Raw genomic sequence first — 23,740 nt, 5'->3', positions numbered from 1 at the left:
AATTGTATTTGTAATTGAATTGAATTTATTTATTTATTTATTTATTGTCTATTTAGCAAATCACGGAAACAAGCCCTATGGTACAAGGAAGAAAACGAGTTACAATATCGTGTAACAGGTATACAACAAAGAAAACAAAAAGAAATACATATATAGGTATATAAGAAAAAAGACGTACGAAGGAAGTTAAATTATAACACATTAGGAGTTGAACGGTTGCAACGCTGATCATCTTAACTAATCATGTACGTAGTAAGATCCAGAGAAGAGATCGGCTCGTTCGTTGCTATTTGCATAATTGCATATTCTGGTGACGAGATCACTAAATCTAGGATCATTCGAGAAGTGAATCCGAAAGACCCAAAGTATTGTGTAAAGAACGTGAGCGAGCATCGAAATTAATAAGTTAAAGTAACAGAGGATTGACAACGTGATTATTGACGATTTTAAATAAAAAGAAAAATAATGAAATTTTATCAGATATATATTATGTACATCTGATTAGAATGTCAGAGACCTACCGTTACGACAAAGGGTTACCGTCAACAATATTTTCAAACATATTTAATACATATCTATGTACATTCTTTTGTATCGAATTTCTTCCGCTTTCACTTGTTATCCATTTGCTAGTAAATGATTTCATGTCTATTTTGTACATCGACAGTGTATGTAGCTTGGTATTACGTTACCGATGGTCGATAACAACGACGCTCAGAGGATAATAATAATCTTGTAGCTGCATGGAATAAATACATGCCTCGCAAATGTAACGCGGGCGTCTCTGGCATCGTTGCATCGGTGATGCACGTCTTCGTCGCGCTCCCTCAAAAATAACGATCCAATGAGAAGCGAGTAAACAATGGTTAGAAAGCTTAGGATTGGCTGCGTTGTCGCCAAGTCGAGTCAGAGGAACCAATCAGGTAGAACGAATCTCGATCCAAGGGAAAATGCATCGGTCGTCCTTTACCCCCACCAGTGACGGCGGCACGTCTCATATTCAGTAGACTCGGCCATTTCTATCGTGAAGCGTAGGTACACGCTCGGCTGCGACATTTTTTCTGTAAAACCGTGCGGGTATTCCCGTAAGCTTTGCAAAATAACGCGACGCAAAAGGATGATACACTCCGGGCGCACCAGGCTCGAGGTAAGTCAATGTATCGTCTGACAGTAAACGGGCTGGCTATGAAACGCGCGTCAAAGTCACTACGGGGGGGTCGTGCGTGTGTCCAATGTTGTCATTGCCGAGGCGAACAGCTGATCCGCTCCCCTGGCCTCCGTAATGCTTGGCAACGTTTTCTCGGTTGGTTCTCGGCCTCTTGCCGTGACGATGAGCAATCAAAGTCGACGGTGAACAACATATTTCGACGATGCGTCGTTCACGAACAGTTAAAGGAGTTCTTACTTTTTGATCGCTACCATTTCGCGTATATCTCCCTTCTCGCTCTCCTTCCTTCTCTTTACCTCTCTATCACCGCGCGCTCTTGCTCTCTCTCTGTCTCTATCTCGGCCTCTTTTTCTCCTTCTCGTTTACCGTCTCTATTTCTCTGATCGACCAACCAACAACCAGCCAACTCCATCCTTTGTTCTTCTTTCTTTCTGTACCTTGGTTCGTTCCCTTTCAATTTCTACGTCTTCGTTTTCGTCTTCGTCGAGCCCGTTGTCACCCTCGTCATCGTCGTCATCGCAATCGCTCATCTAAACAGATAACAGTACATATCTACATTTGTGTGATGTTTTGTTCCCACATTTCGCGCATTGTCTTTCTCGTTTGTTCCATCGTTGTCGTCGTCGTCGTCGTTGTCGTTGTTGTCGTCGTCGTCGTCGTCGTCGTCGTCGTCGTCGTCGTCGTCGTCGTCGTCGTCGTCGTCGTTATCGAATACGCAATCTGGATATTAGTCTCTCAAACTATGCTGTTCTGCCAGTTGTGGGTTACTTCGATCCATCTTCGATGGATGTATCCTATGCAAACTCGAAGAATATCGTCGTTGTCAACGACGAGGTTCGTACCTCGCTACCTCTCTTTTTTTTTCCTCACTCACATCGTACCTCTCTTACTCATTCGACGATCGTTACACGCTATTAGAATATGAATGAGCGTTGTCCTCGCCAGATAAACAATCGAACAATTGTCACGAAAAATCGTCTCTTTATTTTCGAATCCGTTTTCTGTCTCTTCGCGTCTTTGTCTTTACCTACCTCCCCACTCCACCTTCCCAGCCGCCCTCCCCTCCCTCCTCTCTTACCACCCCACCTATCCGTCTGTGCAGCGTCTCATTTGTGTGGGTGCCTTTTACGCTCACGGATCCTTGTTCCGCGTCGAAGTGCCGCGGATGAACGGATCCGTGCATCCATCCACGTCGTCTTCGTCGTTCCCTTTGTCACCGTACGTTTGTAGCGAAGAAGAACGTGGCCTGTCCGCCACGCGGTGCTGTTCGATTGTTGCAAGAAGCGCACGTTGCAACCTTGCAGATTTGGAGGGAAACTGGCTGACCGTGGTCTATCTGGCTGGCTAACGTGGCTCGTGTGTAAACAGAAACGGCGCGCGTTGCTGATCAGAGTCTCCAATTCGGAGATATCTGCGACATTGGCCTGAGTTTCCTCGTGATCTCAACCATGTTTCTCCGCCGAGTCATTGGTTCGGTGTCTCGTGTTTTCCTCGCTGTGTCCATTTCTATCCGAATATTCTCCTTGTGATCGAAACTTTGGAATTGAAGGAAATCGTCGTGTACGGATGTATCATCGCTTTAATTATCCGGAATAGGGTTGAACACCTGGCCGATTTCCATGGCCTTCAAATATCTTGCCAGGGTCAAGATTCTGAGTATGTAACTTTTTCCAATACATATGTAATCCGTTGCTAGGTTTTAGTTTTCAAGGTATAGAAGACAACGAATGTTTCACGCTATATACAAGTACATCGTTGTTCTAAATCAGAAAGCGGTACAATTTTTAAATGAAGGGAGATTCTATGGCTGAAAATAAGACCAGGAGTAATGAATTTACGAATACACTTTCGAGAAAATCAAATTTGAGAACCTGGAAAACCTGTTCAAATATTTTGTTGATTTTTACGAACCGTGTATTTGCAACGTGTAAATACATATCTTATAACATTGATATCCATCATCAGTTTGATTTCGCAGACCAGCGCATTACGATCATGACAGTCGAAATTTCCAAATGTTTTACGGTCGTATGTACAATATACGTATAAAAGTTTTCTACGACGAGTGTTCAAATACTCTTGCACGAGCATCGTGTACGGACGCGTAATTAATTGGTATGGCGTGTATCTCGCGATGATTTAGAATTGCACTTCCCTCGTGTGTTTGGAGGTCTTGAACGTTAGGAACAGCAGTCACCCGTTGTATCTCCTCTAGATCCAAATGGAACGGTTCACTCTTAGATAATAAACATGGTGGGCGCCGAGGCGCAATCATTAAATCGCGTTTTATTATGCCGCGATCCGACGCAGCGATCACGTTAATTTCGTCGATCTCTCCGCGTTGCACAAGAAATCTTTGCAAAATCGATCGAATTACCATTCGAATTTTGATTTACACTTTCTCCTGAAATCAGGAAGGAACATCGCGAGAATGTTAAAAAACATCACGTTTACGTGCAACAAAGGGAACAATGCGGTCGCGTGTGTAAACACGGCGATAAATCGATACGATGTTCGTATCGGCTTACGCAACGTGTTTCTTAACGAAGAAATGATTTCGCAGGAAGGATTCGTCGGACAGATGTATTCGCGAATGACGTTACATTGGGAATGTCCATCGAATGGATGGATCGATTTCTCTACACCGCGCCGGCGATTGATACAATCTTCTTGAAATTTCGAACTCACGTGCAAAGAACCGTAGCTTGGATTGAATACAAAAACGATCGTTAAAGGCGAGCTTACGAACCAAACCTTATACTTAACGCTTTAACTCCAAAATCATTAAATCGATCTCTAAAAATAGTAAAACTGATAAACCTATGCACTGACGAAAGTTTTCGAACGTAGCTCTAGCAACCTCTCGTAAATATAATCTTACGAAAGATTTTGATAAACATTCTAATCAGGCGCACCTATCGCGATCATATTGAAAGTCATATTAAGAAGATTTAAAAGCAATTTGACATTTATAAATGTATGCAGAAGTTACAAAATTGTCGCGTTTAATTATTCGTTTAGTATCGATAAGCCTTCGTTTTAACACTTATTAGATATATTTAAGATTGTTATTCAGGATGCGTATTAATTTCTTATTGAATGTACGAATGTCTGCGGCAAATAGTCTCTATCTTATTTTTGTATGCATTTCCAATTTGCTTTCGAATTTTACTAATGCAACCAGTCGTGTCTTGTTGCACAAAAGTTTGTCACGATAATTATTCAAATATGCACTTTCGCGAGTTACTGTATACTATATTTTGTTGTTTTCAAGTCAAACGTATCAGTATTATACCGATGTTTCGTCGTCTAAAATCGCTACCACAGATGCTTTCGTTCGTAAATTATTTTCATACGTGAAATCTAAAACGACTCCATAACGCTTTTGCACACCTGATACAATTTCCAACCGAATGTTATAGTAAACATTTTAATGAAAAAGAGTGCTTCTCTATTTTCGAACGATTTATTTATTTGAATAATGCATGTGTACGTGTGTGTGATAATAATGCAAATGTAATTTTTTATGAGTCTAAGCAACTTGCTCAAACAAGAAAGCCTTGTCAAAAGTAATTATTAGATGGTTGCTAGGTACGTAGATATTAATCGGGTGCAGAATTTGATCCATGTTAAAAATACACGATACCCCGATGCTGCATTGCGAGCTAAAGGGCTAACTGAGATGTTAGGACGAGTTCAGTGACCTACATCGCAAGGTCATCGAAGGTCACACACAGGTGACGTGGTAGGTGAGCGAACCTTAGAGATTGTTCGTCGTTGCATACCATTTATATAAACTGATACGAAAAAAATACAGGTATAAATTTCAATTTTTAATCTGTTGTAATAATTCAATTCCTCGTCGACTGCAGAATTCTATTTTATCATTACATGCACAATAGAAAATTTATGTATCATTTACGAGGCAACATTTCACTTACGTTACTTTTCTTTTTCAATTAACGTAGATCATCGTATTCTATCATTTCACATTGTAATTATGAAGCGAAATTCAGGGTATTTTTTTATTATGATTTCTTACCTATATTCTACAATTTTATGATATTTGAATTCAAGTTTAATTATCGCACTAATGTTATAAAATACGCGTCCTTGAAGTCATGGAAATTTGTCTTATGTTCTCGATCAGTATAGCGAACTTCTGTTCAGTAAGACATGACTGTGATCTTCGATCTTCAAATTCGCTTCGTTTAAAAAAATGTTATTCTATATTTTCGATTTATTTTCTCTTGTTCGTTTCTTTCTCGTTCAGATAGTTTTACGAAACATCGCCAGTTTCTATACCTTTTGACGCAATCGACGAACACGAGGCGCACTGGGCCTCTTGAACGTCGACATCAAGTGCGTTTTCGCTAATCCATTGAAAATTCAACGATCAACGTACATACTAATTTATCAGATGATTTGTGCAAATCGACGAGGAGTGGAGGTAATGAATGCAATCCTATCGGAAAACTGTTGCGCTGCCTTCGATCCACAGGTCGATTTCCTTTTCGTTTCATCCCTCCACGTTGCTTCTGAAACGTTAAACGAAGTTGTTAGCATGTCAAGAGCGGCGTTCTAGAATTGAATTCCTGTTTAGCCGATTTGCATTTATTTTGTATTCACGTTAGAAGATTCGAAACTGCGAAACGTTATTTATAGAAGGATCGATAAAACGGATCGCGTATTGATCTCGCGACCGTTCCGTTCTCTCGGATTGCTGGCTTAGAAGTCTGAATAAGGGTATCATTTTTAACTCACGTCGCTGTGCTGCTATTAACTATTTATTAACCATACCTCAAAAATCAATGAACGCGGCGGTTCAATGCACCGCTCTGATTTCTACTTAACTTCGTCAAGAGAGAACGTTAATAAGAATTAATCCTCTGTATTATCAATCTTGAAAATTTACCAGAGTACCGAGTTTTAAAAAATTATAGAACTTAGAAAGAACACCGAAGAAAGACAGGAGACCGATACGATGAATCGCATATGTTATCATTTAGGAAAATTTCATTATCAATATTTAAAGAAAAATATTGACTGTCATAGCATTAGATAATTTCTTACGAAACTTTGCGCACTTATCGCGTATTTTGAAAACGCTTATAATTTATAAGCCGGTCGTTCTCTTCTTCAACTATGTCGCTACGAACTGGTATAAAAATTAGCAAATCGACGAAACATTTCGCTAGTTGTTCCCGCGTCGTCTTCGTACACGAGTATAATAAATGAAAAACGTATCTAATACACGTGACAGACATACAAAATTAGAAGAGAGAAAGATTGTAACAAGAAGAGAACGCGTTTAATTTATAACGGTCGATATTAGTAGGATAAGGATTTACGTAAAAATCGAAGTATTTCCATGATCGATAATGATGATCATTGTTTTAGAAAAAAGTAAGTCGCGTGGGCGTGGGAGGAGGGGGCCAGGTCGGGCAAGGGGTACAAGCGGTTGAGGATTCCGGCGCGAGCGGTCAATGGTGGAGGCAACAGCATCCATCGTATCACCATCATCATCATCATCACCAACATCATCACCATTACCATCATCAGGCCGGTTATTATACGTCGCAATCGCACACTCACAACAACCCTGTAACGACCATGAAGCAGTCTTACATGCAGGTTGGTCAACTTGTACTCTCACGCATGTCACTTTGTTCTCGCTTCGCGTTATCATCTGCTAAACGCTGTTGTGTCCTTTGAAAATGAAAGTCGTGTTCGCGTTACCGCGGGCTCGATCTCATCTTCCGCTAAATCCCCAACGAAACGATCTCACAATTGTCTCGAGGTGAATTTATTCGGGTCTGTTTCTTTTTTTTTTTGGTTCCAGCTAACATGGGTGTTTCATGACGACGAGGCGCAGATTAATAAGAAACTGCCAAAAGAATTGCTGCTTAGGTATCGTAACACGTATAACACCTGTATCAGTTGTTCCTTTTTTTTTTTTTTTTTTTTTTTTTTTTTTTTTTTTTTTTTTTTTTTTTTTTTTTTTTTTTTTTTTTTTTTTTTTTTCGTCGACCTACTTTGCTTAAACGACTCTCCTCTTTTCTTATTTTCTTTTATTTCTCATCGCTGTTGTTGTTGTTGTTATTATTATTATTATTATTATTTTATTATTATCATTATCGTTGTTATATTTCCTTCTTGATGGTGCCGTGAGTTTCTTTTCGAAAGAATAGTCAGACCGGGAAACGTGTAACATAATTACCGTACGTACTATTGGCAGAATTCTTTCGTATCTCGACGTGGTATCGCTATGCCGGTGCGCACAAGTAAGCAAAGCCTGGAACGTGTTGGCGCTCGACGGATCCAATTGGCAAAGAATCGATCTCTTCGATTTCCAACGAGACGTGGAGGTAAATCGAACCTTCGACGCGTTGTTTACCACTCGGTCGAGTTTTACGTTATTTCTCTCTCTGCCTTCGTTCCAACGGATGGCAAAAAGATGATGAACGATGTTACGTCGAACTGTAAACTTATCGAACTCGATTTTACTATGGACCTTTAAATACGAAATCTTCGAGAACCGAGTTGAAAGCCTTTTCATTAAGGTGGTAAGCAACGCGTTGTTCGGCCAGAGAAAAATCTTTCTCGAAGATCGTTCATTTGTTGCAAAACTAACTAGAACGTTCGAAACGCAGGGACCAGTTATAGAAAATATATCGAGACGATGCGGAGGTTTCCTGAAGCAGCTGTCTCTCAGGGGATGCCAAAGCATCGGGAACAATTCGATGCGCACGTTGGCTCAGTCGTGTACCAATATCGAGGAACTGAATCTTAGCCAATGTAAAAAGATCTCAGACACTACCTGCGCCGCCCTAAGCAGCCACTGTTCGAAACTTCAACGACTAAACTTGGACTCGTGTCCCGAGATAACGGACATATCCCTGAAGGATCTCTCGAATGGTTGTCCGCTTCTCACTCACATCAATCTGTCCTGGTGTGAGTTACTTACCGACAAGGGAGTCGAAGCGTTGGCGAGAGGTTGTCCGGAACTCCGTAGCTTTCTATGCAAAGGCTGCCGACAGTTAACAGACAGGGCTGTCAAATGTCTCGCCCGCTACTGCCACAATTTGGAAGCGATCAATTTACACGAATGCAGGGTACTTGCAAATGCAATTAACGTGACTTCCATGTTTTAACGCTCGTATGATTTGCCAACAGTGTACACTCATCGACTGCAAAAAATATTTCCACGTGATTGTATTTATTATAATATTTACATACTAATTAATTAGATCCAAGTACATTAATTTTCCGGACCATTTACCAGATATTTTCATACAATTATGTATACTAATTTGATACTATGAAAGTTAAAATGTAGAATGTATCAAGGCAAATACTTTATTCTGATTATTCTACGTATGTATTTGCTTACTCTGACGAATTTGTCAGAACGACAACTCATCAAAACACAGATACATGATCTAACCGTAGTCTATATCTATCGCGCGTATTATGAAATTCCTGGTTAATCAGACATTACGATCGAATAACAAGGGCAAGCATACGAGTGTAAAGATTACAGATTGGGTGTCGTAATGAACATCAAACCGATGAAATTGTACAAGAAATTGTTTCTTGTTGAAATATTTGATCGAATGTTTTCTTTCTTGCGACGCTGAATCTATTTGGAAAGCTATCTTCTATTTGGCGTGTGATTCATGATAACGGATTCGTTGCAGAATATAACGGATGACGCTGTCAGGGAACTCAGTGAACGATGTCCACGATTACATTATGTTTGCCTGTCGAATTGTCCTAATCTAACGGACGCGTCTTTGGTCACGCTGGCGGAACACTGTCCACTCCTTAGCGTACTCGAATGCGTGGCTTGCACTCATTTCACCGACACGGGCTTTCAGGCTCTCGCCAAAGTGAGTTGATCATCGTGACTGAATTCACTGTGATTACAAAGAAGCCGGTGATATCTGGACGACACGTTGTCTTCGTTATTTCAGAATTGCAGACTACTAGAGAAGATGGACCTGGAAGAGTGCGTTTTAATAACAGACATCACCCTCGTTCACCTGGCCATGGGCTGTCCAGGATTGGAGAAACTGGTAAGCGGATTTGAACAACCTTAAGCTGTGTCCTCATCGTAGCAACGTCGATGTTCCATGTTTCTTGAAAAAGTCACCGGACGTTTCTCTATGTTTCTTCGCCTTTTTGTCGCCAGTAACAAAATCTGCTGGTTATTGCCTTTCGGAGCGAAGTAAGGACCAAAGAAAGAGAAGAAGTCGAAGTAAAGTCCAAACGTTCGTTGCCTCGGTACGAATAAAGCTTTTTAAAATGATATTTGTTGAATATTGTTTGCAACATGTAGCAACGACAAGCGACAAAAAGCTGCCGGTTGTTGCTTCAACGAGGACACGGATTGAACTTGATAAAAGAAATAGTTTTGGATGCAAATGACTAATTTCTCGGATCGGTTACTTTCTTAACGCAGAGTTTGTCTCACTGTGAATTGATCACCGACGATGGCATCCGACAGTTGGCCATTTCGCCGTGCGCAGCGGAACATCTGGCGGTGCTGGAATTGGACAATTGTCCCCTCATCACAGATGCTAGCCTCGATCATCTTCTACAGGCCTGCCACAATCTCAAGCGCATCGAGCTTTACGACTGTCAACTGATCACCAGAGCTGGCATACGTAGACTCAGAGTACCGTATCATACGTTCCTAATTTCATCCTCGAAAATAGTATTTCGCTTATGGGGTGTTGAACGTCCTTCGACTCGATATCGATAAAATGTCGTATAATCAAGGATTATCTTCAAACTGGTGAAATCTCTACTTCTTTTCTTAGTTGAAATGCCCTATCTATTATTTGAAATGTAGAAAGCATTTTCGTTTCGTCTTTGTTTCTCTTCGTGTAATCGAATTTTACTTAAAAGATAAAAACCACAGAGAGTTTCAAGTATATGTAGCATCTACTAAAAGTATCGTTATATTATTATATTTATTATGGGACTTGCGTGTTAATTAATTAGGTCCAAGTGTATTAAATTTCGTATCGTTCAGACGAATTTTCGTTTGACTTCGAAAATTTGTCTCCAAATATGATACCATAAAAATGAAAAGATTCTACGTAGGGTATTTCAATTGGGATAGCCTAACTGTGAATACTAACAAAGCAAACAAACAATTTTTCCCGAAATCCCGGAACAATTTTGTTCGCTTCTTCCTCCATTGTTTTTTGTCTTAAATTAAAAAAACCATTTGGTTCGTTCTGTTTCAGGCACATTTGCCGAACATTAAAGTCCACGCGTACTTCGCGCCAGTGACACCGCCGCCGAGCGCGGGAGCATCACGGCAGCGATACTGCCGATGCTGCGTCATTCTGTGATTTCGCATAAAAATGACTCTGATGCAAATCGTCCGATGTACCACGCTACCGGTGGACTTGTAATTTCGATGATCGCCGATACACGGCGATCGTGGGACCTTCTCTCTTCCGGTTGCCAGACCGAGACTCTGGTTGCCATTCGTCAACAGTGAGAACAAGCCTCGTCGGGAATGAAATCGCGATTCCTTCGACAGATATACCAATTCGACTCGCAACACACGCAACAAGTACAAAAGGACAGTACGTCACCGTCACCTAACTAATACACACACAGACATACTCTCTCTCACACACACACACACATACACACACACAGACATACTCACACACGTACATACACACACCAAAACCACCAGCTGCTGCTGCAATTGTTACTAATGTGTCGCTGCTACTATCGCTCACTATAAAACTGTTTCTATCACCGCTGTTCGACACTGTACAACGGTGTACAATGATATCGTTTCTACTGGAACTCTATTGAGTTTCGATAGTACGTGCTTTGCTAATAATCGCCGTCGTTTCATCACGCGCGTAAGTAAGATCATTCAGCGAAGGAAAGGAAAAGATATTCTTTTGGATTTTGTTGGTGGTCGTTTCGTTCCCGGATTTCACACTTGTAGAGCATCGATTTTTCGAGAAAGTAAGAAACAAACGAAGGAGAAAAAGTAAGAAAGGAAACGGGACGACAAAGGACGAAGACGATAATAACATCGTGGACGACGAAGAGGACGATGACGACGCGTGCGATACAGCGGACAATTTTTTTATCCAAGCGACACGGTCCGCTCCTATACGGGCAAACGCGATCGTACGTATCGATCGAGAGCCTGAAATTTTCGCGGTCGGATGTTCCACGTGAAACAAAACGATAAGCATATATACATACGTATATGTATTATATACATACATATATACATATATACATATATTTTTTTAGTACGACGCATTCTCTCTTCTGCTAAACGTTAATCGTCAAAGAAAAATGTACGCGCAATCCGTTCCGAGTGGTAACGGCATACAGCATGCGTCCAGTGATCTTTTCTCGAACTCGAAAAGGGGAACGAAAAGAAAAAGGAATGATACGATGGAGGGAATGGAAAACGACGTCGCGTTAAAACGTGTTTCAAGCTGCGTATAAAAGCCGTGCTATTATTCTAGACATTCAATTTCTATCGAAGATTCGTATCTTTTTGTGTGTATGTGTGCGTGATGCGTGCGCGTGTGTATGTGAGCGCACGCTTTCGTACGTGCATGTGTATGCGTGTGTGCGTGTTGCTGTAGCAGTTTCTCAAACGAACACTGCCTATTATAAAGTTATTGATAAAGAAAAAGAAGAAAAAGAAAAAAAGAAAAGAACACAAAGAAAACTCGACGAAGAAAAAAAAAATGGTTTAAAAAAGAGAAAAAAATAGAAAAGACACGAAACTACCAAAAAACAGAGAGAGACAGAGAGAAAAGAGAAGAAGACACGCGAGAATCGTAGAGATGATCGCAGGTTGTTTGAATCTCACCGCGAAACCATAGATCGACCCGTGTACCGTCGTTCGTTTTAAGCTAAATATATACACATTGTTCGCGAAAACGGACGATACGTGTTTCTGTCTACCAAAATCGAAATTCTCGATCTCGCACACGCGACTGGTAACTGCGACACCTACGAATTTCTTTCTTTTCCTTTTAATGAGACCGGCGTGCACATCGCGAGATTTAACGCACCTAACGAGAACGGAAACGTGAAACTTAGATGAATCCGGCACGGTTGTTGACTTCGCTTCTTCCTAGGAAAGAACCGAAGAGAAAACGACAAGAAAGAAAAGGAAGAGGAAGAAGAAGAAGACAGGAGGGAAAGAAAGACAAAGATGCGATGATCCCATCTAATTAATTACTGTTGGCGTCCGTTGGTAGTACGTTTATCATACATTTTACAAGAACTCGCTGACGAACGGCTAAATACACGGACAACTGGTTCTGTTCGCGAGTCGCGCTTATTGAGTCTCTAATGTACTATGTTCCACCTCCTAACGACCCAGACATTCATATATACAGCTTTTTATTTTCTTTTTTTCATCTCCTTTCGTTTTATTATTATTTTGTTCGTATTTTAATTCGTCATGGACTAGGAGAGCACAGACTGAGAAAACGAATCAAAACGTTGATACGTTGAATAACCCGATTCACTTGGGCCCAGCGATCGACTCGCTGGCGGATTCTTACTTTTTAAGCTTAGTTTTACGGTATGGTGGCAGTACGAGTACCGTGGACGTATTACGCACGTGCCCGTGACTATACGTCGTGGGCGTGCCAGTACTAGGAAATTCGTTTGCTTCGCGATCTTCGAATCGTGAGTACATATAGCTATATAACATATGAAGAAAGAACGAGAAAGAGTCGGACTAATTCGGAATAAAACAAAATAGAAATGTAAAATAGAGGACAGAATAGAACGGTACACGAAACAAAGATGCATTTGTTCCCGTTCGTTGGAAAAGGAAAAAGAAGAGGAAGAAAGATCGAGATTAACGTTTGGTAGGATATTTGTCGTTTGGAAGTATGGGTTTCAGGATGGCAAAGCGTATACATAATAACAATCAACTGGCGAAGAAAATTTTCATCGCGTCTTCGTGTCGCGTGAGTAATAGAACGAAGAAGAGGAAAGGAGCTTTTTTCGATTGTGAGAAAGTTCTGATGACAGAACGTTCAACTTTTAATTCCAACAGTTGGAAGCAACGCGAGAACGACAGTCAAACGTTCGTATTTTTCTCGCATTAGTAGCCAGGGTGTCTGATTGCTACGACGATGAAGGTTTTCGCGTTGCCTGAATTGGCGGAATGTTCGATTGTCGAGACAAAACGAACTTATACGAAAAGGAACAAGTACGATGGTCCATCCCAAAATATACAATAGAATCGCCACGTGACGCACTCTATTTTTCTTCTTCCCGTTGTTTCGACGAATTTCGAGGAGCCAGCCATGTACGTGAATCGCGTGTCGTTGCGTCGAATAAAAGAATCGTATAGATGATTGTTAATCCTTGTTAGCGCGTAAGAACGTACACCGCATATATATTTAATATATAGCGTGTAAACAGAATACCGGATGAAGGAACTATATATGCAAATGCAAATATACAAGAGGTATATATATTAACAAAAAAGGGAAAAAATCCAGTAAAAAATAAATATATAGATATGATATGTTTTATACGCTGCATGTCATCCTTAGTGAGAAATAACGTGATCATCGTAATGTGTCGTTCGGAATCGAATCATTAATTTTTTTCTTCTTTTTTTTCTTTCTTTTTTTTTTAGCGATTAAACGATGCACGAAGGGGAATCAGCAGGATAGGCTTCAACGCGAAATGACAAACGAACAATAACACCACTCTATATCCATCGCTCGTGAAACTTTTTCCGATCTCTCGCGGGTCTCGTTGGAGGAATCTGTTGCGTTGTTTCGTCCACGAACTTGATTGAAATTTTCCGCATATTCGATTAATCGTGAAAAAATAACACGCGAACGTACGCACGACTGTCGCCTGGCGCCTCGTTCGATCGAGTTCGGCTCAAAATATGAAGTCAATCGCAGTGCCTGAACCGCCGCAAAACTTGTAAATTATATAATCACGTAGTCGAAATTCCACGAATAATTACTGTGTGGCGGGGGATGTACAAGATTTAAAAACTAATAATAATGAAACGAAACAAAAGACTCTCATATGTGCCAGCCACTAAGAATTTTCGAGGGTCTCTCTCTTTCTCTCTCTCTCTCTTTGGCTGAAACGAAACTCGTCGAGCGCCCGACAGCCGTGCACCCACGCGCAATTATTTAACGATGGACATTCGCTGTATCAACGATTGCGATACACCTGAAATCTTTTTTAGAATCGAAAAATTAAATACTTGGAGTAGACTGGAAGAAACCACGAAAGATCGAAATATTTTCTTTTATGAAATTCTTGGCATAGCTATATCGTGCACCGTGTAAATAGTCAAAGTTAGCCGGAAACTTGTATATTTTGAATACCATTCGAAGCGTTAGGTATTTTTCAACCTTTCCCTGCGAAACAATCCGTGCTGCAATTTTCGAAACTTAAAATCGAAAAGAACCGCCAGATCTCTTTAACCTTCTTTCTCTGTGTTGTACGATATTATACATTATATACGCGAACGTCTATGAATTTTCACGATGTTACAGGTAGAAAACCTAGTCTCGATACGGCGAGGCTATTAAATTATTCGCATCGGTTAACCCGTTACACGGCATTTAATAAGATTGCAAATTATACGTACGGCTGGTTCGATTCGGCGTAGGAAACGGGATAAAACATTTGAATGTCCATCGCTGTTGCACGATTTCTTAATATATTCCTTCAACATATTGAAAACCAGTTCAAAATCGTCCGTGGCAAAGGAAAAAGAGAAAGTCAAACGGATAAAACTATCGAGAGGAAAATGTATAGTTTCTTAGTCATTGTAAACGCTCGTGGAAACGTTATTTTTAGTAAACGATGGGTTGGTGATCGATGATCAAGACTCGGTGACTTGATGATCGATTACGAACGATTCGCGACTCTATGAAATAAACGAATCGTTAGTACAACAAATTGCATGTCGAATATAATAGAATCGAGTCCCGTTACGTGGAAACATTACGAGACGTAAGAGCCTGTCGGGAATCCTGTTGGTCGTGCATTAGGAAATCGCGGTCGATTTTCGAAAGCGATGCACGTTGGTGTTCATTCGCGTTTCAAATCGAATATTATCGTAATAAACGAACGAAACATTGAAAAGAAGAAACAAAAGGGAACATGAAGAAGAGGAAGGGAAAAAGAATTGTTCACCGATGGCAGTGTTGTAGTCTATTGGTATAATAACACACAATATGTCGCCGTAAGAAAGAGATCGTGTTGTAACGACGGTTGAAGAGAGTGATGCGAAAGAGAGAAACGAACAGGAAGAGGGAAGTGAAAGGGTGAAAAGGAGATAAAACGAAGCTTTTGAAGGCGAGTGATCGAGCAAGTGTTTGGCTGTGCTGTAGAATAGGAAAGAAACGTGAGATTCGAGAGAAAGAATGAGAGAAAGAGAGGGTGTGAACGAGAGAGATAAAGAATTCAGATGTTAATCGAAGCCAGCGAAAGTATCAAATACTATAATACTATAGTACTATGTACATATACATACATATATGTATATATATATATATATATAGTATTATAGTACTATATATAAAATAAAAAAGAAACTCGATCACGTTCGAGATCCATTCGGTTCACGGTTGAAAAAACAAATTCTTAAAGATAAGAGCGTAACGTATTTAATGGTCTACACGTGTCGGCCTATACGTGCCTCCTAAAGTCACGACGATCTCTGCTTTTAATCGAGGAGAAAAGTAAGGAAACGTCGCGATAGCGTATCGAAAAAAAAAAAAAAAAAAGAACAGTAATTGTTACACGGAAATTCGTGTGCGAATACTGTAGCTGATTATACATTGACATTTCGCTGCTTCGACAAGCTACAGTCTACCATGTATATATTTTCATTAATGTATGTATAATAAAAAGTATATTCGAGACAACGATCGGCTCTGTTTAGTGTGCGCTGTCTTGTCATTCTTCACGTGGGCTATGTTATGGTCGGAGAATCGATACACATTTGGAATCGATCGAAACTGTTCCCGTTACGGAGAATATTTTTGGCTTCTGAATAACATATAACATATATATTACCGCAATGACGTATTTCTTCTAGAAATAAATTTTAAATGAACAAACTTCGTCGGCTTTGTTTGTGTTATGTAAAACGTTACCTGTTTACGTTCATCTTTTTTAATAAATTTTCAATGCATTCTCAATATTTTATATATCACTATATATTATACGACGATCATAAATAAATATATTAGATAAATGCGTGTGATTATAAAGAAAAAAGAAAAAAAAAATTGGAGAAAAGCATAACTAGGAGAATCAAAAGAACGATGAATGAAATAGCGCGCGTACTTTTTTATTGAATGAACTTATGCATGCTGTGTGTCACGTGACTCAGCACGCGTTGCTTGGCAACGCGATCCATTTGTACGATTCGTACAGTCGCATGGCCGCGAGTCAGTTTGTCAGTTATTTGAATCACAAGAGATAGTTGGTAGCTTAAATTGTGGTTGATAAGTTTTTGTCGTTCTTCTATGTGATAATCGTACAAATTATGTTATTCTTTCGTAGCTGAAAAACATGTGCAATTGAATGAACATTAAAAGGCATAGAGTCCTTTTCACGTAGAAATCGAAGAGGTTAAGGGAACCTAACCTGGAACATTTTGTTTTGCTCTCTATATTTGTATTTTAATATTTGTTATTCCAATAAAATGACAGATATTGCATGTTTCTTACGTTCGAAAAAATCAGTGATATTGAAGTAAGGAAAAGACAATAATATTACGGTGGTTTATATAGCTTTCTTGTCATTATTTGGCACGGTCGTGTACCGTGTTGATTGATAAAAGGTAAATATAACCTGCTGGTGATACCAAATACACAATGAGTAAATACAGAAAAAAGGAATCCTCGAGCGAGGACAGTGATAGTGAGGAGGAAAGACGTAAGAAAGATATTAAAGAAAGAGATGAGTTTGCTAATCGACTCAAAGCAAAGGATGAAAGTAAAATACGAAAGGTGGCTATGCCAGCCGGTTCAGGAGCAGGTACACTATGATCCTTTATAATGTTATGCCTTAGAAACGATTAGAAACTTTATAAAAATATTAAATAAATATAAAATATTTGGTACAATAAATACATTTAACAAGACTTATAAACAATTTATTATCATTATTACACTTAATCTGTACATATTGTGTCATAATTCAGTAATATATTGTAGTTAGTTGCATTTAAATATCAATGTGTATTAATATTATTATTACTGACACTATTAAGTGTTAATAATGAATAATACTTTTTTGTAAAAGCAGCTGAGGCTGCCAAGAGACTCAAAATTATGGAAACAGATATGCGAGAGAAACTGGTGCCCAAACTGCGTGTTGAGTCTCGTAGGAAATACTTGGAGAAACGCAAAGAGGATAAGGTGGCTGAATTGGAAGCTGATATAATCGACGATGAATATCTGTTTGAGGAGGAAATGTAATTTCTTATTAATACAACACAATAATTACACAAAGCAATTGCACAATTACATACTCTATTAACATCTTTTTTTTTAATATCAGATTAACAGAACGGGAAAGGAAAGAGCGGGAGCATAAAAAGCAGTTGCTTCAGTTAGCCAAAGAACATGAGAAAGCCAGAGAACTTGAAAGGTTGCAACGTTACTATATGCCTTTGGAAAAGGGAAAAGTGGCACCAGAATTAGAAGTTCCAGATAACGAACCGCCACAATCCGAGCAAAGCAAATGGGAATCTGATCAGATGTCTTCTGCTGTGTTTCGATTTGGCGCAAAAGACAGAAAAGGTACACGATATTCAATGTCGATACGTGTTAAAATGCTCGTATCTTATTTTCCACTAATTTCTATTAATTTCAGCACAACAGGACTACGATCTTCTGCTGGAAGATGAAGTGGAGTTCGTTCAAGCGTTACGTATGCCTGGCAGTGAGAAGAACAGGAAACGCGAGGATAGTCCTCCTCCGCAAGTAAAGGCGTTACAGACTATACAGGAGACAAAAAGGAGTTTACCGATCTATCCCTTTAGAAATGATCTCATTCAGGCTATCAAAGACCATCAGGTACTTTACAGAATTCGTTAAACCAAACTTAAATTATATAAGATAAACATTGATTGCTATCATGCGATTTAACTCGATTTAGGTACTGATAATCGAGGGAGAAACGGGTTCAGGGAAAACTACGCAAATTCCTCAATACCTATACGAAGCTGGATTCGCGGAGAATAATAAAATTATTGGCTGTACGCAACCAAGAAGGGTAGCTGCCATGTCTGTTGCTGCGAGAGTTGCTCACGAAATGGCTGTTAAATTGGGTAATGAAGTGGGTTACGCGATTCGTTTTGAGGATTGCACCTCTCATCGTACTCGTATCAAATACATGACCGACGGTACCCTGCACCGTGAATTTCTCAGCGAACCAGATTTGGCTTCTTACAGGTATAAATGGCATCATACAATGAAAATGTATAAATATATACGATATACAATACATATCATATTTTAAGGAATGTAATAGTTAATTATATTTATATATTTCATTGTTCCCCATAATCGAAAATAATGCAATTCGTATGAATAGGAACTTGAAATTAATTGAAAGAATTGAAATCAGCTCCATGGTGAATGTATCAAATTTAGATTTGCTAACACTTTTCAAATTGATTCTTAGTTACTAACAAACGTCTTCGTACTTGCTTTAACGAAACAACGTTATTTTCAGTGTTATGATCATCGACGAAGCACACGAGCGTACCTTGCACACGGATATCTTGTTTGGTTTAGTAAAGGATATAACAAGATTTCGAACAGATCTAAAACTCCTAATTTCGTCCGCCACGTTAGACGCTACGAAATTTAGCGAATTTTTCGACGATGCACCGATATTTCGGATACCTGGTCGCCGGTTTCCCGTTGATATTTATTATACCAAAGCACCAGAAGCGGATTACATCGACGCCTGCGTAGTCTCCATTCTTCAAATACACGCCACTCAGCCACCTGGCGATGTACTAGTGTTCCTAACAGGTTTTTCAATCAGATACTTCTACAAGCAAGTACAATAACTTTTGCTGAAATTTCAAAAGAATTGTTTCGCCTAAATTTAATTGACTCAAACCTATTCTCTATTAGTATTAGTATATTACTTTAATTTCACTCCTAATGACAAGAACAATAACTAGATTTAGCAAGAAATATTGTGTCTTTTCTTTGTGCTCGTTGGATCTATTTCTTCTCCTTGTGAAAAGGTTCGAGAGTATTCCTAGAATAAAATCGTTACCTGTTTCAAAAATTTAAGCACTACTATATTTTTTAGTTTGGTCATTTGTTATCACTTTTTAATAAATTTCTACTAGGTCAAGACGAGATAGAAACATGTCAGGAAATGTTGCAAGAAAGAGTAAGGCGACTAGGTTCGAAATTAGGAGAACTGTTAATTCTACCCGTATATGCTAATCTTCCAAGCGATATGCAAGCAAAAATATTTCAACCCACTCCGCTTGGAGCCAGAAAAGTATGAAAAATATATTGTATATTTCTCCCTCGTTAAACGTATCACTTTTGCTATTTATCTTTTAACGTTTCCAATTGTTGATTGTACAGGTAGTTCTTGCTACGAACATAGCAGAAACATCATTAACGATAGACAACATAGTGTACGTGATAGACCCTGGATTCGCGAAACAGAACAATTTTAATTCCCGAACAGGTATGGAAAGTTTAATGGTCGTGCCAATTAGCAAAGCTTCTGCGAATCAGAGAGCAGGCAGAGCTGGAAGAGTAGCTCCAGGAAAGTGTTTTCGACTGTACACAGCTTGGGCTTACCAACATGAACTCGAAGACAATACCGTGCCTGAAATTCAGAGGATTAATCTAGGTATGAATAACTTTGTCACTAGACTAAAAATTTTTGCATTTTCATTTATGAAAAATTTAAAAATGCAAAAATGCGTATAATGCATATAATATAGAAAATACAGTACTTTTTATAATTCTTAATAGATGAAAGGAATTTCTGTTTAAATTCCACTTCTTTAGTTATATCCATAAAAATATAAATATCGTTTTACCTACTTGAATTCTCTATGTTTCATTAAATTATCAAACGATAGGAAATGCCGTGCTGACCCTGAAAGCTCTGGGAATAAACGATTTAGTCCATTTCGACTTCCTGGATCCTCCGCCGCACGAAACGTTGGTCTTAGCTTTAGAACAGCTATACGCGTTGGGAGCTTTAAATCATCGCGGAGAATTAACGAAACTGGGTCGAAGAATGGCTGAATTTCCGCTGGATCCTATGATGGCGAAGATGTTGCTGGCTAGCGAACAATATCGCTGCTCGGAGGAAGTAGCCACGATAGCTGCCATGTTATCTGTGAACGGAGCCATATTCTACAGGCCTAAAGACAAGATTATTCACGCAGACACGGCTCGAAAGAATTTCCATGTGCCTGGTGGCGATCATTTGACTTTATTGAACGTGTACAATCAGTGGCAGCAAAGTGATTTTAGTACTCATTGGTGTTACGAGAATTTCATTCAACATCGATCAATGAAAAGGGCTAGAGATGTTAGGGAGCAATTAGTCGGATTGATGCAGCGAGTCGAGATGGAACTTGTGTCGGGTATCACGGAAACGCTGAATATCAGGAAGGTGAGTGGGTTCAGATTAACGTACTTTGCTAGTCTTGTTTCTTTTTGTTGTACAGTAGAGAGCTCCATTTGTTTGAACTCTATTTATTGAAACAAAATCTTAGCTAAGACTCGATTAAATAATCTATTTACATTTTGGTTCGTCAGGCATTTCACATAGTATCAACTTAGTAACGCTGAGTTAGAAAAGTGTGTTAGAATTCTTTACGTAGCTGAAAAAAATTTTAAATATTGCCTGACCAATATTAGATCTACCGAACCAATCAGAATGATTGGTATCAGATCTTTTGTTTTAACAATTATTAAGTAGTAATATTAAATACAAAGTATTTTTGATAATATTATTATCATTTCAGGCTATCACAGCAGGATATTTCTATCACGTGGCAAGATTGTCAAAAGGGGGTCACTATAAAACAGCAAAACATAATCAGACGGTTTCCATTCACCCTAATAGCTCGTTGTTTCAAGAGCTGCCGCGTTGGTTACTTTATCATGAGTTGGTTTTCACTACAAAGGAATTTATGAGACAAGTGAGTCATTAAAACTTAAATACGCAAACTTAAAAATTACTCTATGATCATTTGTGAAATGAACATTGTTTCGAGCAGTTGAAAAAGAGGGATATAATTCTGTGTAATTATACAGGTGACAGAGATCGAAAGCAAGTGGCTTTTGGAGGTAGCACCTCATTATTACAAACCAAAAGAACTGGAAGATTCTACGAATAAAAAAATGCCGAAAGTTGCGGGACGATCGCACCCAGACGGAACCTACTAATGGTCCTAATAATTAAATAACCATGAATCTTTTCATTTGTATAAAAAAAAGAACTGTACAAACAGCTCCGACTTTTGAATGCAATTTTTTATAATATAGAAAGTAACAAGCCTAGCCACAGTGTACTATACAAGCGTTTGTAACTAATAAATCGTACTATTTATGTTACTCTATTGTAAATGCATTTTATTTTAATAAAAATTTACACTAAATATAAACCATCTCTTCCATTTCTGTACTCCACACCCCAAGGTAAGTAAGTAGAAATTAATGGACAATATTATAACATACAAATTGCGAACAAAATCGAGAATCGTTTATAAAGGTAATTAAAGAAAATAGCAAGAATGCAGAAAGGAAGGTAAGTAAGGAAAACAAGGTAAGCAAATTTAGCCATTTCCTTACACATCATATCCTCCTGATGCACATCCACAATTTTGGGACAAAAATCTTTGCCTGAAACCTTAGTTACCTTTCTTAATCTACTTGTTTTAGAGATTTCCAGAATTGCAGAAATTTTGTACTTATGTTTTTAAACTTTTCACTTATTCGCTACATACTTATCTTAGAGGATAAGATGTGAAACAATGGCACAAAATTATTATGTTTTTCAATTTATTTAAATTTATCTATGAATTCATTTATATTACAAAGCACAGAACAAATACTATTTTTGTAACAGGAATGCTTTTGCATTTCTATTTTCATGGAGTATGAATCATTCTTCGTTTGGCTACAGGTGTAAGAAAATTTAAGCATTGATTCGTAAAGCTAAAGTAAGAATTTTCTGAAATAAGTTTTCTCAAAGTGTCTCCAGCTTTCTTCATTTGATATCATTTTTATTATTCATTTGTCGTAAGTTAGAGTTTCTTCAAAATAAACGAATCGATTTCGTACAAACGATGTTGTGCTTGTGTACAATAAATGATAAAAGACTCGAGTTCTAAGATAAGCGGTTATCCGAAGAAATTCATAAAAATGTAACTTCGCAAATGGCACTGTAACACACGATAGACATTACGATAATGATACGGTGCGTGCATACCAAGGTAGGCGAATGTGGACAATATCTTTCTTGTGAAAAGAAAGCTTTCTATAGATACCATTCTGTAAAGATATAGCTAATCCTATAGTGGCCAGTGTTTTATGAAATTTCTCTGAGATCTTTATCTACGCGATTATACAGTATCTTTTGTATTTAAAAATCGAAGAGTAAATAAATAGCCAATTGCGTTTTGGTTGGAATTTTTTTTTTTTTTGTTAATCGACGAAATAGTAACCAACAAATATAATTTCGGTTTAGAAAGACGTGTAATTCGCCATTGATTCTTAATCACACACTCGTGTACAGCATCAAAGGATTCGCAATTGTTCCTTGTAACTTTCTTAATACGATTTTCTTTTCTCTAACATATAGTGTAGCATATAAAATAAGACTTACGGTTAACAATAGGATATTATTATACATACACATTGCAAAAATAAGTACGGTATTCAAAATATATTACCCATTACGATATCTAGCAAATAAAACAATCGTTTACCTGGTTTGTCGTTTTCCATTTATTTAATCACACTCGTGAAAATATGAATTTGCATAAATATTAATTACACAATTAGTCAATATTTCCAATCTCCGTGTTGTTCAAGGGTATACTGTACTAATGACACGATCAGTGAACATTATTTTTAATAATAATAATAATCGACTTATCTTTCTTCTTCAAATTCCTGTAGAAATTCCTTCCGGGTGAAAAATGAGTGTCCTGCAGCCAGCTTTTAATATATTAATCGTCTGTGGATGCTGGATACCACCGTCTTGTCGAACATCCTACGGAAAGTTGTTGTACGCCGCATACACGGCGTTCGTGATTTTTCTATTGTGCAGTTTTTGCATCTCGCAATTTTTGAACGTGATACTGAACGTAAGAACGGCGAACGAGTTAAGCGACAGCTTCTACATGTTCATCGCGTCCATTCTTTCCTGTTGCAAGATCTTTACGCTTCTGGTCAACCACAAAACGATTAGAATCCTCAGCAGGAAGCTCGACGAGGAGCCTTGTAAACCAGTGGACGAGCAGGAGATTACGATCCGAAG

At 38.6% G+C, this 23,740-nt stretch overlaps 2 protein-coding genes across 5 annotated transcripts; both read left to right on the top strand.

Annotated features, from left to right (window-relative positions):
* The first annotated feature begins 66 nt into the window (after positions 1–66).
* LOC122574288 (F-box/LRR-repeat protein 2) lies at positions 67–16,107 on the top strand. 3 transcript variants are annotated; one of them, XM_043741696.1, is made up of 9 exons: positions 67–1,147; positions 6,569–6,802; positions 7,011–7,078; positions 7,407–7,536; positions 7,822–8,283; positions 8,869–9,060; positions 9,145–9,246; positions 9,633–9,968; positions 10,426–16,107. In XM_043741696.1, the coding sequence occupies exons 1-8, from the start codon at positions 1,118–1,120 to the stop codon at positions 9,933–9,935; spliced, it is 1,521 nt and encodes a 506-aa protein (XP_043597631.1). In that variant the 5' UTR covers positions 67–1,117; the 3' UTR covers positions 9,936–9,968; positions 10,426–16,107. The 3 variants fall into 3 exon arrangements, with proteins under 3 accessions (XP_043597631.1, XP_043597630.1, XP_043597632.1); XM_043741695.1 differs by having other exon boundaries at positions 71–1,147; positions 9,633–9,848; XM_043741697.1 differs by lacking the exon at positions 6,569–6,802 and having other exon boundaries at positions 77–1,147; positions 9,633–9,848.
* A 140-nt stretch (positions 16,108–16,247) lies between these two features.
* On the top strand, positions 16,248–22,921 carry LOC122574285 (pre-mRNA-splicing factor ATP-dependent RNA helicase DHX16). Of its 2 annotated transcripts, none has more exons than XM_043741691.1 (11): positions 16,248–17,227; positions 17,498–17,666; positions 17,753–17,994; positions 18,068–18,270; positions 18,353–18,648; positions 18,932–19,236; positions 19,566–19,723; positions 19,813–20,086; positions 20,322–20,863; positions 21,219–21,395; positions 21,511–22,921. In XM_043741691.1, exons 1-11 carry the CDS (start codon positions 17,065–17,067, stop codon positions 21,640–21,642), a joined length of 2,661 nt encoding a protein of 886 aa, XP_043597626.1. In that variant the 5' UTR covers positions 16,248–17,064; the 3' UTR covers positions 21,643–22,921. The 2 variants fall into 2 exon arrangements, with proteins under 2 accessions (XP_043597626.1, XP_043597625.1); XM_043741690.1 differs by having other exon boundaries at positions 17,495–17,666.
* The last annotated feature ends 819 nt before the right edge of the window (positions 22,922–23,740 follow it).

The sequence above is a fragment of the Bombus pyrosoma genome, linkage group LG13 (assembly GCF_014825855.1).
Source record: "Bombus pyrosoma isolate SC7728 linkage group LG13, ASM1482585v1, whole genome shotgun sequence".
Classification (NCBI taxonomy): Eukaryota; Metazoa; Arthropoda; class Insecta; order Hymenoptera; family Apidae; genus Bombus; species Bombus pyrosoma.
This window is presented reverse-complemented; position numbering and strand designations above follow the sequence as displayed.